This window comes from Pholcus phalangioides, unplaced genomic scaffold (genome assembly GCF_987345545.1).
Source record: "Pholcus phalangioides strain wild (caught in Gottingen) unplaced genomic scaffold, Ppha-v1.0 ptg000003l_1, whole genome shotgun sequence".
NCBI lineage: Eukaryota > Metazoa > Arthropoda > Arachnida > Araneae > Pholcidae > Pholcus > Pholcus phalangioides.
In genome coordinates this window covers 45,257,823-45,277,024 of record NW_028301596.1, presented here as the reverse complement: position 1 = coordinate 45,277,024, position 19,202 = coordinate 45,257,823, and the positions used below count along the sequence as shown (strand labels likewise).

Below are 19,202 nucleotides of genomic sequence, written 5' to 3'. Positions count from 1 at the left end.
AATTTTGGCTGGACAGACCCCTGGTAGTACTGACATGGTATTCACCTGTGATCAAAACTAATAGTATAGAAAATGTCAAGATCAAAACTAACCACTAGTTATATTTATGAGCGGTTGGATTATTATATTATTGGTAGGCAGTCATTCATATGACAAAAATAAATTTAACCTATATAATTCCTTCTCACTTTGTTGTAAATCATTTATCTCTAAATCGTTCCATGTAAATTAAAATGTACATTTAAAAAAATTAATTTGTAATTTACATATACAATTGTTTTACACATCGGAAAATAAGTAACGCACATAAATACATTGAAATGAAATACAAAGATTACATAAAAAATGGTCCTAAGTGGAATCGAGGATATGCTGACAGTATTCACGAATCTTCTCTTGACATGAAGGTGATATGTTTCGGAGACTTTGTATCCTCTCATACGCTTCACTTAAGGATGACATGACAAAATCCAACTGAAAATACATAATTAATGTTATAACACTATTTTAGAAATCATGTGAAAATATTATTGAGCAGAAATATTCAAAGTTTAAGAATTTGATTGCAGTATCTGAAACTGGTGTTATAATTATCACCCGTCATGCTCTTGTGCATAATATCACAAACATATTTCAGTCCTTGCAGAAAATTAAGCCAGAGAACAAACTTCAACATATGGATAGTGAAATCTCTCAACAATGGCCACTAACCGGACCAAGAAAATGTGGCTGTTATTGGAAGGTTACCATTGTTAAAGAAATTCAGTATTTCTAAATGGAAAAAAATTCAAAGTTTTTTATTAAATGAAAATTATAGCAATTCATGCTATACCTAATTAAAAGGAACAGTTTTTAGTAGCACATTTTTTTTTTTTTTTTTTTTTTTGGGATTTGAAGATACATGAATTTTCCACGGTAACTTTTAATTTATGATTGGACTTTTTTTTATCGTTAATCTCATTCAAACAACAAGTTGTTGATTTCTTTAGTGCAACTATTTAGATGCTTTTGCTGCAGACTTTTAGAAAAGCCTACACCAAATAAACACTGAACTGTTATTCAAAATTTGTTTTATTTCGTGCATCCCCATCAGAAAATTTAAGCTAATTTCAGTGCTAAGATGTCATTACTATCCTTGATAATTAAGTTTTTTTGTTCGTGAAAAACTTAGAAATTTCTATTTTACCGGAATGAGTATAAAAAAGCTAGCAGATACAAAATGCAATTGCCAAAAACCATGATAATTTCATGAAGAAAATACATAGTACTGTGCTGTAATCCTTGTCCCCTACAGACCTGCATTCGTTGAGATCAGATTCATCCTCTGATGCAATCAGCTATTTGTTATCTAGGACAGTATTTTCAGATAGGGCTTACTTAAGCATCACTCATCAAATAGCGTAGATACTAAAGACTCCCTGGTAAAAGTAACACTATATTTTAACCCTAATTTCTGCTTCATTTTTTTCAGGAACACATCTAGCACATCTGTTAACTACTTATGGAACCCCATGTCTGGGGGGGGGGGGGCATATTTTGAAATTACTAGAAAAAACAAATACTTTTATTTTATGTCTGCAGCGTTCAATTAAGAAAAAATCCTTCACAGAGAAAATTTTGAGGGTTATTCTTCTTATGATATGTATCATTTTGCTTTTATTTTCATGTCAGAAAGTGGTCATTATTTGAAAATCCTTATTCAGAGGCTAACCTTGATACTGTACCCAATAAGATGGGTTCTACATTCTAAGAAAATATAGCCATTGCCTAGAGGTTACCATCATTTGGAGATGACCTTTATGGGAGGTTTAAAAAGTTCAAACCAAGGTATGACTTAAACTTCCAGAAACTTAATGGTGAAGCTACTCAGATGAAATCGCACATGCAATAATGGACAACAATGTCTTACTTAGGAGGCTTCCTCAAAAGAGATTGATGCATAGGTAACAAATCAAAACAGATTTTCAAGTGATAACAATTAAAGTGTCTGTAAAACTGAAATTGAATCCATGTCATAAGCTTAGCATTGAGTATTGTAAGAAGATTGCGCATACCATCCCAGAAAAACATGGTAACATCATGAGACAATTAGAATAATAGGTTGAAATTGTAAGCCTGCAGAGAAGCAATATTAATCAACAGGGTCATTTCAATTTAGAAAATAACGCTGTGTACCTCTACCTCTGAATTGGTATTGCATGACTTTTCAGAAACTGCCAACTTGAAGCGGAGAGTGCTATGGGCAAGACTAAAATCAAACTTATTCGGAAGACTAGTACACTTGGGGTATTGTTTCAACAAAGATGAAATCTTTTTCCATTCTCTCCAGTTATCTTCTTCACGCCGGAAGTTCATCTTATGAACCTGAGAAAGGTGAGAATATGTATATATATAAATTATATGATATAATATCATTAATCATAAGTAACTTTCTTCATTGAAAGAGCAAAAACAATTTATTAAGTGGCGAAGAACAGGATGACATGGCTATAAGTTTGGATGTGAACATACAACCACCTTTAAGGGTGTGCAACAAGTGTGAATGCACCAAGTCCCCCCACCCTCCATCCCACTCAGGAAGACACACACTTGTGGGAATGGGGATGAAAAATATTCATTCTATTTGCAATCATAAAGCAAGTAGGTTGAGCTTCTACTGCAGAGATATTCATGAAAATTTAACCTACAACAGAAATTTCGAACTCCCTGGAGTGACTGGAATTTTTTCTAATAAACCCTAATTCATTATTTCTTTTTTGCCATTCTAGACAAAAATTTTCAGAGTATGATAAACACCACAAACTTGTATTTTGATACCTCAATATGGGTTTTTTAATTATAATTCTTTCAGCTCTTGTAATTTTTTGCCTAATTTACATTTTATAGTCCACTGACAAGATTTGAAATATAATACCATCGAGAGATTGCATGTGCGGAATGAAAGATCATAAATAGTCGTGAAATCAATTTGTTGGACAATCCATCGTCCATGATTTCATTTTCAATATGCAGTGTCCTCATGGCCTATATTTTCTCTGCTTACCAACTACAGATATAGTGATTTAGCTAATCTGAAGCTTGTAGTCATAAGATAAAAAACATTAAAAACTTAACAATTTATTAATATATATTGAGGAAGAAGTATAAAGAAAAGGAACGCATGTTTACATATCGGTGGTACAAGTCAAAACTGACTTTTACAATCACGAGCAGGAAGCATGGGACTGCGCCATCTATACAGACAATAATACACTACAGTACTTCCCCTCCAGTCAAAGACAAACATTTAAGAAAAGAAAAATTGAATAATAATACTGTAACACATATATTATACATAATTATGAATCCTATAACTTCGTAGGGTCAATCAGAGATCTTACTCTTTCGCCAGATCTAAAACCAATAATTTATGTGACTTTCAAAAATCAGTATTTAACATAAAAGATGGTTTAAGGCAATCAATGGATACATTTTTCATGATTACCATTGATGTTCACCATAAAATACTTATCAGCTCTTGAAATAACTTCAAATGGACCGGTGTATGGTTGTTGTAGAGGTTTGCTTACAGTCTTGTGGGATGAACACTGATGGAGTAGTTAACAAGTCTTTCGAGACAAAGGGCTTGAATGAATTGTGATGAAAGGTTGGTAGTGGTCTCTCACAGGAGGAATGGTCGCTCTCTGTCTCTGCAGGGAGTTGCATCCGTGAGATGACTTGTATCTAATTTGACCGTATGTCCAGTTCAGCGTTTCTCGAAGTGTACGCTGCGGTTTTTAGGGACGTGATGGTGAGGTGTGCTTATTTATGTTTTAAAGAAGTTATTTCATAAGTGAAAGTATCTACTAAACTACCATGGGGAGCTGCAGATAAACCAGGAATTGGGCAAGGGGACAAAAGTCTGAGAACCACTGTGTTAAGTCTATGTCTCGTTTCTAGCCCAATAATGATCTCTTTGTTGGCGTGATTTGATTTGGGAGTAGTAATGACAGGTAATTTAACCGCCTGCTTGGCGATGATTGGTGACTTGATTCTAATCGCGATGGTTTGCAAGAAGTCATGTTTTTGCAAAAGGAAATATCCCCACATTTTTACTTTTATTAGTGAAAAATCCCTATATTATTTCTCAAAATCCCTTTTATATTTACTTTTGTGAAGAATTTGGACCTGTGCGAAAACCTCCTTAATTCTCATTCTCCAAAGTTGGTAGCTACCTATATCATCTTGATGATAAAAATGCAACATCAAGAATTTTCACTCAAACTATTAAATAAGAGAACTGTTGATTTCTTGTTAAATTAGCTACTGCAATTAAAGAAGTAGTTAACCATTGAACTGAGAATCGATCACAAATCAAAACCATCATAGAACCATTTGATAGAACAAAGAAACTAAAGAGGTAAAAAAATTTTAGTACCAAGTAGTTCTTCACTTTCTCCAGCAGATCTGGGAAAACCATTTTACATCTCAATATTATCTCCTTGTTGCAGTTGTAGAATGCCAACTTTGCTAGAATATATATACTTTCGTTGCATATTATCTGATCGCTATGCATCAACATCTTCAAAAATAGATTTGAAAAGTCTGTGAGTATGCCTTGCTTCTAAAACAGGGAAAAAACATTTTTTGAAAAACAGCAGACGCCATTTATTAGAATTACAGATAATATTATTTGGGTATTGTTATCACTCATGTTAAAGCACAGAATGGACTTATATCATAACATGGAAAAAGTTTCATTTATAGTTATTTAAATTTCAATTTATCTATCAAATAAATGAAGTTTTTTTCATCCAAATTTTTTTACACATTTTTAAGCTAAGGCTGAACCAGACATGATCTCTCCCCCCCTCCCCCACCCTTTAAGTTAACATTATCAACTTGCAAGACTGTAGAAGGTCAGTTAGAAGGTGTACTCTTGTTGGGACACATTTTCATTCTCAGCTCATAATGCCCTGATTGGGCCGTAATAGACGCTATGAGCCATGTACGTGCAGAGCTGCTTTTGCCATGACCTTGTGGGGACCATGGTCAAGCCCCTTCCAAAGAAAATACAGAAAGGGGGAAAATAAAAGTCTCCAAGAAATTTTTGAAATATAAATTTGAACAGATATAAAAAAATGGTGGGAGTTCTCTGAAAAGTTCCCAAGCCTCAACGGAAAAACTCATTCTAAAATTGGCCCCATGTTGGAGATCACCAATCTAGGACAGATAGTGGTCAAAGTAACCGGAGGTTGATTTTCACAAAGGTTGGACAGGAGATTGATTTTCATATGAAAAATTTGGAGGGGATTATACTAAGCAAATGAGGTACCCTGAAGACAAAAACATTACAAAAAAAAGTTTATTGTGAATGTTTAAAAAAAATATAGGATGTTGCACTTCCGGGAACATACTGTATTTGTATGATTTACCTAGATTTGAATAATATAAAAATGCCATTTATTGTTTACCAACTTAGTTGTCTATCATTGATCAAGAATGCACAGCAACATGTTTCCTTCACACATGGTATTTCCCTCCAAAATGCAAGAGTCAGAAATCATTCTTTCTTGGCTTATCAAGAAATAGGAGATATGTGTACCCTTGAACCATTCTGCAGGCAATTATAGAAATTTTATGAACAACTCACATGTAAAAATTGAATATTCAGGAGTTGCTTAAAAGCAACGATGATGAAATGAGCTCAAAATATAAAATGCTTTCACTTGAAAAATTTAAGAAACTCATGTTGCTTGAGAGCAACAATGCCAAATAAAGGGTTTCCCCCTTCATCCTTGGCTTCTTCATTGAGTCTCAAAACTAACACTAACTAAAGCATTCGAAACTTTTGAATAAATCAATTATTATCTCTATGAATTAAAATTTTAATATATTGATTTACATTTTTTTCATTTAAATAAAACATTGAGCTTTAAAACACCAATATTTCATTTTAATAGCACTAGTTAGGATTATTATTATTTTTTTGAAACTTACCAGTTTCTCATCAACACTCTGAGCAATGAAAAGTTTGTCCATAGAGTTTAGAAGGGATAGAACCGTCAATACAATAGACATTTTTTCTGGTTGCCATAATTGATTAGCAATATCTATAATCTAAAAAAAAAAAATTCAACAATAAATTAAACTTCATTGGTATAAGAGATATATTCAAGTAAAGTATCTTATAAAGTACATAGGTACCGATTCCCAGACTTGAAAATTTCTGTAGTTTGTCAAGTGACAAAATATTTTGCTGCAAAAAAAAAAAAAAGTCATACAAATAAAAGTGAAAAATGGGGATTTTTGAGTGACTACATACAATGATCACATAACCCGTTTTCCCGGAACATTCCTATATTTTTCCTAATTGTAGCCTTTTTCTAAGATGTCTGTTTTTCTTTTTTTTTCGTATTTTCAATAAAACCCATTTGAATATTTATTCTTCATTAAAACCAAGGATTAAAATTATGACTATAAATATGAATATTTATCTCACATATTTGTCATACTAAATATATTGTTTATATATAAATTCATTTTAATCCAGTGATTTGGATCCAGTAGCACTCTTTATTTCTGGTCATTACTGATTTTAGCAATAATTGGCAACTTTGCTCATTTTTGGCAACAATCAATGATTTACAGTTTTTTTAATCCCAATTTCTTGTATCTTTTTGTCGAGGAAACTGTAAGCCTAGGATTATAAAGACCGAGGAATTTTTCATTTTTGCAAGGCACAATTTGAGGATTTTCAGGACTTTTCTATAAAAATACGAAAAAATTGGAAGAAGTACATTATGATAATATATTATGGCTATAAATATGAATATTTATCTCACATGTGTGTGCCTCATGCTAAACGTTTTTTTTCTTCTTTTGTAAAATTTATTTTAATTTCCTTTGATTTGCACTTATTTCTCATCATTATCAATTTTTGCAATAATTGGCACAGCTTTACTAATTTTTGCCATCATATTTAACAAGAATTGATGATTTTCAGTGTTTTTTGATGTCTCACTTGACCATGTTTTTAAGTCGAGAAATTATGAGAATCGCAAGGATTGAGGGATTTTCTTTAGGGACTTTTCATTTTTGTGAAGCACAATTTGCAGATTTTCAGGGACTTTTTTAATGAAGATGTGAAAAATTAGAAGAATTTTGTTTCCGACCAGAAGATGTTAATAAGGTTGAAAAAGCAGAAGGGGCTTCTGAGTAAATCAGAAACAAATACACCTATGGCAGTAACCTATATGTATGCACATTCAAGCCTGCTTTTAACAAGTCTGAATTTTTTAACTAGCAAATTAATGCATTTTATTTGGTATAATACCCTTCCATATATTACGAATTGCATAGTAATTGTTGCTTTTGGCGAGCAAATTTCTCTATAGTAGCTCATATGGTAGCTTCAACATGGAAGTTAAAAGGGAAATTCGAAAAAATCAATACAAAAATCAAAAGAAAAGCTCATTCTTACAAAAAAGTAAAACTGAGAAACAACTGGTTTTGGAGATTGTTGCTAGAAACAATAAAAAAACACCCAACTTCTACTAACTCTTCTTTTAGAGAAAATAATGTTCAATGTGTTTGTTTGTTCACATTGTTTTGATACTATAATAATTATTGATGTAAATAAGAATGTGTTTCTCTTATAGAAGTTGCATGTTAAAAAAGCATAAGTTACTTCTTAAATTTTTCATGTTATTTCAGGTATTTTTAAAATTTTAGTTAACTTTTGGGAAATTTGATTCAGAATGTTTTAAACAACTGGGGTTGCCTGGATGTGTCCTCATAAATTTTTCCAAGAAGGAAAAAATAAAATGGTTGGGATAGGAAAGAGCATACTGCTTTTGAACAGAATTAATCATTGAATTAATCAGAATTAATCAAGGAATAAGCATTGCTTACTATAGGAATCTCTCACTTATATGTTTCTCTCAGTTATAAGATGATTTTCTGCACTCTCGATCAGAGATATAGGTAAATACTGCTCACTTATACACCTCTCTCACTTATGCGTCTTATTTTCTTGTTCCCTTGTACTAACGCATAAGTGAAAAATCATTGTATGTTCAAATTCAAGGCACTTGAGGGTCGCTTAGTACTTGTTCGATTGAGCTAAAATGTTACACAGATTTTTTTTTCCCGGTTGATTGGAAAAAGATATAGGGGGGGGGGGGTGTGTCTTTCTTTTCTTTCAAGTGGAACACAACTCTGGTTTACCGTCATGGGCGATTTACTACGGATTGTGTTGGAAGTGTGTGCATATATAGTGTTTTTTGTGTGAATTTTTTGTGCTGCCAATATGGTGGGGGGAGCTAAACTTTTAAGAAAAGCCCTTATTTTTAAAAGAAAACTTTTAAAAATAAGGGCCACCCTAGTGGTCAGGTATATATTGTAACCATGGAATGATCCGTGGCAACTAGAACTTGAGTACACGAGAAGCTGCAGCTGATCATACCTCCACATTTTATAAGACCATAAGGCAATAATGACAACAATGTGTTATTGAGCAATACCCAGATTTTATTCACAAATAAAAACTACTCCCCCCACCCTCCACTTCCAAATATTCAGAGACAATGAAAATTCATAAGTTCAAGCACTGTACCAAAATTGCATCCCGTGTGGACCAAATTTGAAACAATCAAACAGTTTGAGTACTATCGACCAATCACATCAAAGCAACGCAAGCCTGGCCAGATAACTAAATAAATACTGATCACTGTCTTCATGTGAGAAAAGCGTAAAGTTTTACTCATTCATGATGGCCAAACAGTATGAAATCCTTCCATCAAAATACTGGATGTTTATTTGCATCTTAATATCATATATTTTAAATTAGTTGAAAGCAAGTTCATTGTAATATGCCCAGAACTTTTTGATCCAGAAATTTCTTTCAGGAAAACAATTGTGGCAAACTAATTTAGTCCTATAATTTCATAAGACAACACAAGTATAACCCAAAAGAGGATTTTAATTGTCAACACTGAAGAGGATTTTAATTGTCAACACTGATGAGTTATTTTCTACATTTTCCGACATGTATTTAAAATACATTCCGAGCTCACCATTCTAAGTCTTTCACCATCAGATTCATTTTCAACTGGAAAAGATGGAATTAAATGTGTAGTAGTTTTAAGCACCGTTACAGCAATCTTTTCATCCAAGCAAGCTTTGGCTACCTTAGGCATACTCTCACTTTTAAGAAAATGCTGAAGGTGATACAATCTATTGACCTGAAAAACAGAGCACAAATTTTTATGTCTTGAAGTAATTTCAATATCCCGTATAATATATATTTTATACGAAACAAAATTTGATAAATGAAAGCAAAGTCAACTTCTACTTGCAGAAGCAATCCGTAATGCGGAATTTTGATTGCATGTGATGAATAAGAATATTCAAAATATATATCATAGACTCTCATTCTGGTGTTGCTCATGTTCCTAGTAATGATTCTTGCTACAAGATCTTCTAATGAAGCGGTAGGTGAAGCATGTGGGTGTACACTACACATGTTTCATGTGTCCCATTAAGAAATGCAGTGGATTAAGGTCTGGGGAACTGGGAGACTAAGCCACAGGCAACAGCACATATATCAAGAAGTTACTCTTTTCTCACACTGCAAGTGGAATGTAACCTTAGTTTTGAATAACAGATACAGTAAAAATCTTATATAATGATATCACTCCTATAAGAATGTTTCTCCTGTCCCTTGAATATTGTTATACACTGAGTAGACACTTCATTACTTGACAGTTTCAAGAAAATGAGCAATAGCATCTCATTGTTTTGTAATTTCGGGAATGTAAACATGATATTTGAACTGAAACTTTCCAGTGCAGATTCAGACACAAATGTTTTTAGTGGGGACCGAAAAAAATATTTTTGACCAACCTTGTACCATAAAAAGCCGAAAATGATTTGTAATTTTCACAGAATATTTTACTTGTTTTGTGCAATACCTGTATGCACGCTTGTAAAAAAAAAAGATAGCATACATATTCACAAAGATATAAATGTTGCTAATAGAAATTCCAATTTTCATTGCATGTTTTTGCTTATAACATGGCGAGTTTTCAACCAATTTTTGCAAACTTACCGAAAATTTTACCTAATACATGTGGCACACTGTAAAGAAATTTAAAATGTAACACACACAATTTAGTATTCAATGAGATTAAGTTGATCATTTAAGTTGATGATTTTTAATAACAAATGCACAGGGGAAATATCTATTTTATCTTTTTATAATTTGGTTGCCATATATATAGTGCAACATGAATAAAAATTCCAGTTGAACGTCACAAAATTTCAGAAAGATATCGGCAACACAGTGAGCAGTAATTTCAGTTACTTACTGAAAGTAGCTGACTGATAAGGGATTAATTGTTATTTTGATTATTTTCTGTCACCTGATTATTTCTTTGTTTGTTTTTTTTTCATTTTGACATCATACATATGTGTGTTATGCTCAAGCATTTCTCTGATATAGCATCAGATAGGCATCTTCGCTCATTCACATAATGCTGCTGGCTTATTCTCAAGATAATCAAGCGATAAGAAAATAAACAAAACATCAATTTGTGGGAAATCCCTAATCTAGCTACTTTCAGCATGCCAGAGTGCCATGATGGTAAGATGCTTATCTACCACCGTGAAGGTTGCCATCAGGTCCCAGGTTCAAACTGGGAGAAAAGTATACAGATATGTAATTTTATCTAATGAGCTTGAGGCAACCAATAGATGGTGTCTTTTTTTCCAACTGAAGTCATTAGTGGCATCAAATGGCAAGTATAGAGATATGGCAGGTGCTGGCGTGCAGTGAAATATCTACTTTTAACAAGTAACTGAAAAGTAACAGTAAGAAAGACAATTTACATTTTATATGATCTTTCATACAGTATGCAGATACTAAAAATTAATTACCACGTGGAATTTTACTATACAAATTGGCTGAGAAAAAAGTTTGAAAAATAATGTTCCAAGGTATAACAGTCTTCTCTATGCTATGCAGCGGGTTCGTGAGCCATAATGAAAGAAAAATGCATCGTCTGGAAAAAATCCCAAATTTGTGAAGTTTTTAAAAGACCTACCCATAAAATAAGCACATTTTTGGAAAGAACAGAAGAAATCCTAAAAGAACCCTAAAATCGAATTTTTGCTAAAACCTGTAATCGCTGATTCTGCAAACAACCTTCTAGCTACAATCAGTCAAATTTATTGAAAACTTTTTCATTGCACCAGCTTCTGAAAGAGCTTACAATTAACTATCTCAGTGTTCAAGTTCAGGAGAAATTCAATCTTTTGTTTGCAATACATCACAGAAATCAGCATTTGTCAAAGTATATACACACACATTTTAGTATATTTTCTATAGTGAAAATTCTATTTCATGCTTTGTTAATCTCTCAGCACTTGTAGCTCACCACTGAATACAAATATCCTGCAAGAGATGGTGCTTATAGAATTTTTCCCCTAAAATCAAACTGTCACCAAGATCAGTAACTGCATTAAATTCCAAATTTTTGTCAAATAACTACTTCGACGAGCACAGATTTCAGTGATGTATTGCGAACAAAGGCTAAATTTCTCCTGAACACTGATACGGTTTATTGTAAGCTCTTTTGAAAGCTGTTGGAATGGAGAAGTTTTGCTAAACTTGACCAATTGTAGCTAAAAGGGTGTTTGCTGAATAAGAAGTTACAAATTTTTTGGCGAAAATTAAATTTCTCATCTTTCGCTCTTGTGGCTTGCCATTAAATGCAGATATTCTAATACAATACAATACAAATACAACGCCACAACAGGCAAATTGCCCAACGAGGTGGCTGACTTAAGAACATCATGGATCCCCGAGCCCCTACCTACTACTGCTACACCACACATGCACTCCCCCCGGAACCCCCCAACAAACCGGTACATGCGGGAATGTGCGTGTACTTGTAGTGCAACCTGACGTAAAGTTTGTTTCTGTGTAATGCTTGTTATGTGTAGTGCTGTCATCTGCCCCCAGTTTTACTAACTATGAGTGAAGTGTCATGGTTGAATGATTTACCGTTGTAGGACTGTTGCTCTCTGTGGCGAGACTTTTTAACGGGGAGATCGGCTCGCATTTGCGCCTTGAAGTTGGGAACCACAGAAAACCAACTTCAGCCGACCACCACTGTGGGGTTCGAACCCGGATCCTCGCATCACGAGTCCGGCACTATCAGAATGTCACTTTATAAGATTTTTCTGTTCTTTCCAAATGTGTGCTTATTTTGTGTGCAGGTCTTTTGAAAATTTGATAAATTTGGGTGTTTTCCAGACTTTATGTATTTCCCTTCCATATATAATTCATTATCCGCCAAAACTCAAAAATGGTTAGAGATATAACAGGGTTACTATGGCGTTTTATAGTTTCACCTGGGCTTGCTTATAATCCCCTTTCGTTTGGCAGATTAGGTGCAGTTCATTCTATAAAGAACTAGCTATAATACCTAGTGTTGCCGGGTTTCCTCCATGCACTGGCAGCATTTAATAGGTGACAAATTTCTTGACACAGGAATAAACTAATCTGAAACACATTTTTTGGAGAGTCACAGTAATCAAAATAACCATTCCAAAAATTGTTATCGAGGCTTGTGAACCATCATTGCAGACAGTTTCTTGTCCATTTCAGACACTTCTCCAGCTCTGACAAACTTTTAAAGTAGCTTATTGTTTGAGTCTGTCCTGTTTGGTCTATATGTAACATTTGGCAGAGATCAATCTAAATCTGTAGATTTATGTAGAGAGCATTCACACAGACAGAAAATAAATTTGATATGTATAGCTAATAAACCTGCGAAATAAATAAAGCTTACAGCAGAATTACAGAACTGGTGACCATCTTTCTTACAGTCCTGCAAAAAAAATAGAACCCCTGGATTCATACACTGTCCATGATCTCCAAAAGTAAGCAAATCATTGTGAATGCTTTGAATTTCTTTCTGCAAGACAAAAAAAAATAAATGAGAAGGTAGACTTTCACGGCCGGAGTTTATAATAAATTGCAGAAAAACCTGTATCCTTGCAAAGCTAAACAATTTACAAACTCATACTAGATAAGTACAATGAAATACACTACCAGATTTTTATTCGTGATTGATAAATTGTTAAACTCTGAACACAACGCATCAATTTGCTTGATGCAGCATCTATATGTTCTCATGAAAAATTTTTTGATAAATTTCTTATTGTATATTTCATAGACACTAAAATTACATGATGTCAAACATCTGAAACATTTATATTGTTATTTTCAAGATACTGTAATTTCTAGAATACAACTGTATCCAGAAAAATTAAAATATGGGGGTGGGAAAATAGTAAAATATGTGGAACCTTTCTAGTGCAATAAAACCTTGGATTATGAGTAATTTGATTTATGAGTGTTTTGCAAGATGAGCAAAAACTGTGAACAAATTTTGACTTGATTAACAAGTAATGTCTCGCAATATGAGTAAAAAATTTAGAATTGTTCAAGATTTTGACTTTGTAAACAAAATACTTCTTGCAACAAGAGTAGTACATATATTAAAGACTCCTAGATGAGCACTATAGCTTCGCATATTCACTCTTGTCTGTCGAGCACTACATGATCACAACTAGAAACCAGACAATTCACTTTCCTCTTACAGCAAGCAAGGCCATCCTAATGAGACTAAACTCAAGCATTTTTCAGAGCTACTTTTTTATTATTTTAATTAAAGACCAAATTGAAAATTACATATTTAATACAAACATGTATTAACTAAACCCTCAATTAGATTAAGAGCTTTGTTTGATTTGGGCCCCCCCCCCCCCCACTCCTTAAGGCACCACTGACTGCAGGAGTGGCGTTCATTAGGGATGAGATGAATAGCGATTTGGCAGAATAACCATATGCAGAATATTCTGCTAATGTTTTGACCGAATATCAGTTTTCTTAAAATTCATCACAATTATAAATAAAATTGGTATTTTCAATTGAAAATAAAATTATTTTTCAAATGATTGATATTGGATTTTAAAATTCTACAATTTATTATTTAAATAAATATAAAAAAAACTGGTAATTGAATGATTTTTTTTGCCATGATACTGACAATCAAATTATCAATGATATATATTGTACTTTAATATTACTTTTATTCTTTCTCTTTAGATGTTCTTTTCCCCTTTCAGTAGCTCAATACCTATCTTTTTTTTTTGTCTAGGTGCATCTTTCAGTGGTGAAATTGACTAATGTAATATTAATAAACACAATAAGTACTAATACCTAATTACAGTAGGATTATATTTTCCCGTTTCCATGTTCTCCTTATTCTAGAAATTCACCAACATAACTTCTTTCACAGAAAGGGGTGTACAACACACAATAAAATGTAATCAGTAAAATTTTAATTTATGGGAAGGGAAAAATTCCAATTAATATAATTTTTTTTAATTAGTTTGTTGTTCCTAGATTCACAGATATTTTGCCAAATGCAGAATAGCAGCTGAATATTCTTCCCATCTCTAGCATTCATACAGGGTGGGCAAAAAGTCTATAGAAACTTTAAAAATGAATAAAAACAGGAAAAATAACCAAAATAAACGGTTTGCAGGGTTAGCATTGCTAGGTCAACAGAGTTTCTTTAAGACAGGAGAAAAAACTCAAAAACAGCAGATAAGTAGCACTGGTATGAAGGACTTAGGTGGAAATATGCAAATGAGACTGTTATAAGAACTTGCGCTCCTAATCCCCAACCAGTTCACCATTTTAAACTGTGTATGTCATAGTTCCTCAACCTTTTTTGTCCCATTGCCTCCTTTTCCAGAAATTTTTTCGCCTATCGCCCCCCCCCCCCCCAACACAATCGAACCCATAGAATCCTATGTTATACCCATAGCTTTTACGACCCTGTCTGGAACATTCCATTGCTCTCGGGGTGGGGGGGGGGGGGGTTAACGCCCACGTTGGGAATCACTGGTGTATGTGGACCTGCTGAACTTTGCCGTTGCTGGATTTGTGACTTGCCTGCAATGTGTTATCTCTTGTGGTGGTGGTCATGTGAAACATATACTGCTGTAATCAAGCATTTGGAGGCATCTTGTTTGTTATTTGTGTATCTTTCCTTTGACTCGTGTAGGTCAGCGCTACCTATTGGATGTTTTTCTTCCTGTCTAAAAACATTCCAGTAACTTAGTGATGCTAACCCTGCAAACCATTTTTTATTTCGGTTATTTTTTCGGTTTTTATGAATTTTTAAAGTTTTCACAGATTTTTGACCCTTCTTGTAATACAATCCCATGAAAGACTGTCTCACCCCCTTGTTGTATGTAATGCAAGCTGGAAAAAATTTCTAAAGTGAAAACCCTTGCTCTTCTATATCATTCAGGGAAGATTCGAACCTTCAGTAAAAACTAGTATGAAATAAGCAAAAACAGAATAACTTAAAATAAACCAAATCACACTATAACCAAAAAAAAAATCATGGCTGACGTGAGTGAGATAAGATGGGTGTGGAACAATTTGGGTTTTTTTTCTTTTTATGTGGAAGTTTGATTTAATTTGCGAGCATTTCAAATTATGAGCACATACTTGGCACGAATTATGCTCATAAACCAAAAAGTTCCACTGTATAAAATTCTCAATAATCACCCGCTATTTTATTTAACGATTGCAAACAAGTCAACAAATCAAATTATTAATATAATGCTTTACATCCTTGATATAAGCACTTAATTATTGAAATTTGATCTTTTTTCAATTAAAAAATGATTGTGACTGAATTAATGAGTGATTAAAATTTATTTTTAGTGACTGGATTTAATAAGTGGTTTTGTTGCTAACAATCTTCTTGCAAGTCTCACTGTAAATTGTATGTGCTACAAAAAAAAGTAATTTGATTGAAGTACATGGAAAAACAAATTAAGAAAACAGTAAATAAATTATCACCTTCTGTTGTTTATTTAAGAAGCAAAATATCCTCTGCAGTAGTATATAGACCCAAAAGTTAATCTCAACATCTGCAACAATTTTCAACAATCTTTTCAGCATCAAGAAATGTTGATAACAAACTTCGGGTGGACTGTACCTGGATAAAAAAATATAGTAATTTCCTCACGAATGTTCTTCGTAGACACATATTTCTTGATGAATTTGGATTGTCCTAATCAGATAAATAAAATTTTGGTATAGTCAGACCCTGCTTATAACAAAGTGAAAGGGAGCCTATAAAAAATATTTTTCACACATGAATCTATACCATCTGTACCCACTTTTAATAACTGATAATTTTAGCTAGAATTAAACATATAAATTGTATGTAACATAAGCTATCTTATTATTTTTTTATTATTAATTTGTCAAACGCTGGCATTCTTAGCACCAATGTCTGAATGTCTGAGTAACAACTAATGATTATAGTTTGTTTCAGGTTAACTTTGCAGTGGAGAGAAAGGTAGAGAGTGTAACCCTTCGCCGCAAAATATAGTTCCCATACATCTGAGGTTTATGATGATCATTTATATAGAATATTTTACCTTACCGCAGCCGTGCATCGATACATAGGTTAAGAGGCTTTCGTTGTCATAGCAATGAGTGATGCGGTTCCCTCGTAGCTTCCTCTTCACTGCAAAGTTAACCTGAAACGGACCATAGTCAGGATACAAAGCAAAAGAGCAACATGGCTGATTACGTCATCTAGTTTCTGTGATATTGGTTCAATTCTAAACTCTGTTTTAGTATAAGGTCCAAAATATTCAAATGGGAGTTACAGAGAGGCACTGTGTGTGTGTAGTATAATGGTACTCTATCTTACCTCAAAATAAATATTATTGATTTCAGCTTAACAGCATGTAATGAGTTTGTCACACCCGGGATCAAAGCGATCACCATGAAATCAATCCAACCCAACAAGAGTCGAGATCATGAATTAACTTAAATTACTTTTAATTAACAGAATTTAGCAATTAAAGTTCACAATTTAGAATTTAACAAAATGAAATTTATCACCAGATATGTCCTTGGATACAACTAGTCAATCACTAAATCCGGTGGATGGAAAGTACAGTCTCTACCATATTTCGGAAGTCCTCTTTGAGTCCTCAAACAAAATCAATTGTTCCTTTCATCCAATTATCCCCATCTTGAGAAGCAGCACTTGCGGACACAGGAACGGAATCGACGGAAAATTAATCCATAGCTTGGAGGTTCAGGTTCCCCAGGCAGAGTCGAGATTCTACTACATGATCATTAGAGAACAGATATGATCAGGAAATGTAAGCTTGCGATCAGGAAACATAAGCCCAGAGACAACCTCATCACTGCCATGGAGAAGGCGACCAATCAGCGCCGATCAAGCCAGATTACATGTCTTGTAAATCTCTTTTCTTCACTTTGGAAGGATGACATAGCAACAGTAACACAATGGCGATTCAGGCGAAGCCATCAGGTGAGCTTTTCCGGAAGATGGCACGGCATCACGATGACATCGGACAGATATTGGATAATTGTGATATTATAATGAGAAAAATCATTAATTATTAAGGTTATAATTAATCAATAAGCACTTATTTTCAATGGAGTGGTCCCTTTCCACCCACCGCAGGTCCGTACCGTTACAAGCACAGTTGATTCACACTTGAATCAACTATGAGCATGGTTGTTAGAATTTATTTCTAATTTGATTCTTTTTTGTGAAGAAGTTTTAGTTTTAAAATAGGAAAAAAAAATTCATTAATGCTGAAAAATGTAAAATGTGATTAATATATCTCAGAAGTTATTGAAATTCATACCGCACAATACAGCACCAGACATCACAGATCAAAAATGACAAGATCTGTCTGCGAGCGAGTAAATGAGTGAGCAAGATCTTTTCCTTAAAAGAGGAATAAATAATGCATTATTATTATTGCTAGATGCTGAATACGGTAAATATTATTGTAGTCAGTGTCAAGAGAGATGTAATTTTCCAATATTGAAATTTCATTTAAAAAATCTATGATTTACTAATTTTATATCAAAACTACACACAAGATCACATCTGTTAGTAAAACCTTGATAACACTATTTAAGCAAAAATTAATGTGTGAATATATATATATATATATATATATATATATATAATGCATTATTATTATTATAGTCCATAGCTAGCTTATAAATGTATATTTTCTATTAAAAGTAACAGCTACATCTTCAAGCAGAATTAGTCACTTTTATATCAGATCTAAACAATTTTCTTCAAGAAAAAAAGTTTTTACACCTCTGAGTATTCCTTTTTTTGGTGGTGCCTTCTATAAGATCTACCGCCAAACCTCGCTAGTGGGTCACCCAGATAATGCGTCATTTTGCTTACCTGGTCAAAAAGTCATATTGTCTCCGCCGGGACAAGATAACTTTTCTTTCCGAGTTCACCTCAGCATAATATCCAGAAAATAAAATGTTTCCTTGATATCTTGGCTGAGAAAAAGCCATCTATCTCTCTAAATTTGGTGCAATTCTAGAAAACAATTTTCAGAATAGGGCTTCCCTAGAGTGTGAGGTTATTTTAAGGGATGGGTATAAAGATTAAAAATGTGAAGAAACACTGACTAAACAAATTTAACAGATATTTTCAGGTACATTTGACATACTTAGAAATGAATAATTTCATTCTATGCAAAAAATACAATTTCTTTAATGGGTTAAGAAGATTTATTTGATGGAGAAAATTATTCCTTAATTTATAAAAAAAAATGACTTACCAGGGAATTAAAATGGACTGTACAGGTTTTTTTGAAGATGAAACAAAGTTTTTGGAGAAAATATTCATATAAACTCATGAACCTGAAATTTAAAGATCACGTATAAGGAAAAATATTTACTTATTTGCATGAAAACTGTTTTGAATGTTATGGAAACAGCAAAAATGAAATAAATATGAAGGAATGTAGGAAATTAAATATTATTTTGTAAGGTGATTCAAAATAAAATTTTATAAATGCAGTTATAACGTGGATTAGACACAAAATCAGAAATAAAGAGTTAGCAAATGTTGCCAAGACACATCATCAATTATATCTCAGCACAAAGTTTCTAGTGAGAAAACAAAATATTTTATGATATTCTGTTTAGTATATTCTGCTGTACATTGCAAGATCATTCATCATTTTTGTCGCACCACAGTCATTTTCTGCACACGAGGGCTAATTAGACTGGGACCTACAATTTATTACCGATT

At 33.2% G+C, this 19,202-nt stretch overlaps 1 protein-coding gene across 1 annotated transcript in view; it reads right to left on the bottom strand.

Annotated features, from left to right (window-relative positions):
- Positions 1-76: 76 nt before the first annotated feature.
- Positions 77-19,202, bottom strand: part of LOC149088672 (uncharacterized) — a 42,675-nt gene continuing 23,549 nt past the window's right edge. The window contains exons 15-23 of the mRNA XM_089248798.1: positions 18,727-18,808; positions 17,776-17,858; positions 15,935-16,073; positions 12,837-12,962; positions 9,057-9,224; positions 5,980-6,099; positions 4,418-4,603; positions 2,182-2,364; positions 77-474 (exon numbers count right to left, since the gene is read on the bottom strand). Coding sequence (XP_089104924.1) covers positions 352-474; positions 2,182-2,364; positions 4,418-4,603; positions 5,980-6,099; positions 9,057-9,224; positions 12,837-12,962; positions 15,935-16,073; positions 17,776-17,858; positions 18,727-18,808 — 1,210 coding nt within the window. The 3' untranslated portion in view covers positions 77-351. The remainder of the gene's footprint in view (positions 475-2,181; positions 2,365-4,417; positions 4,604-5,979; positions 6,100-9,056; positions 9,225-12,836; positions 12,963-15,934; positions 16,074-17,775; positions 17,859-18,726; positions 18,809-19,202) is intronic.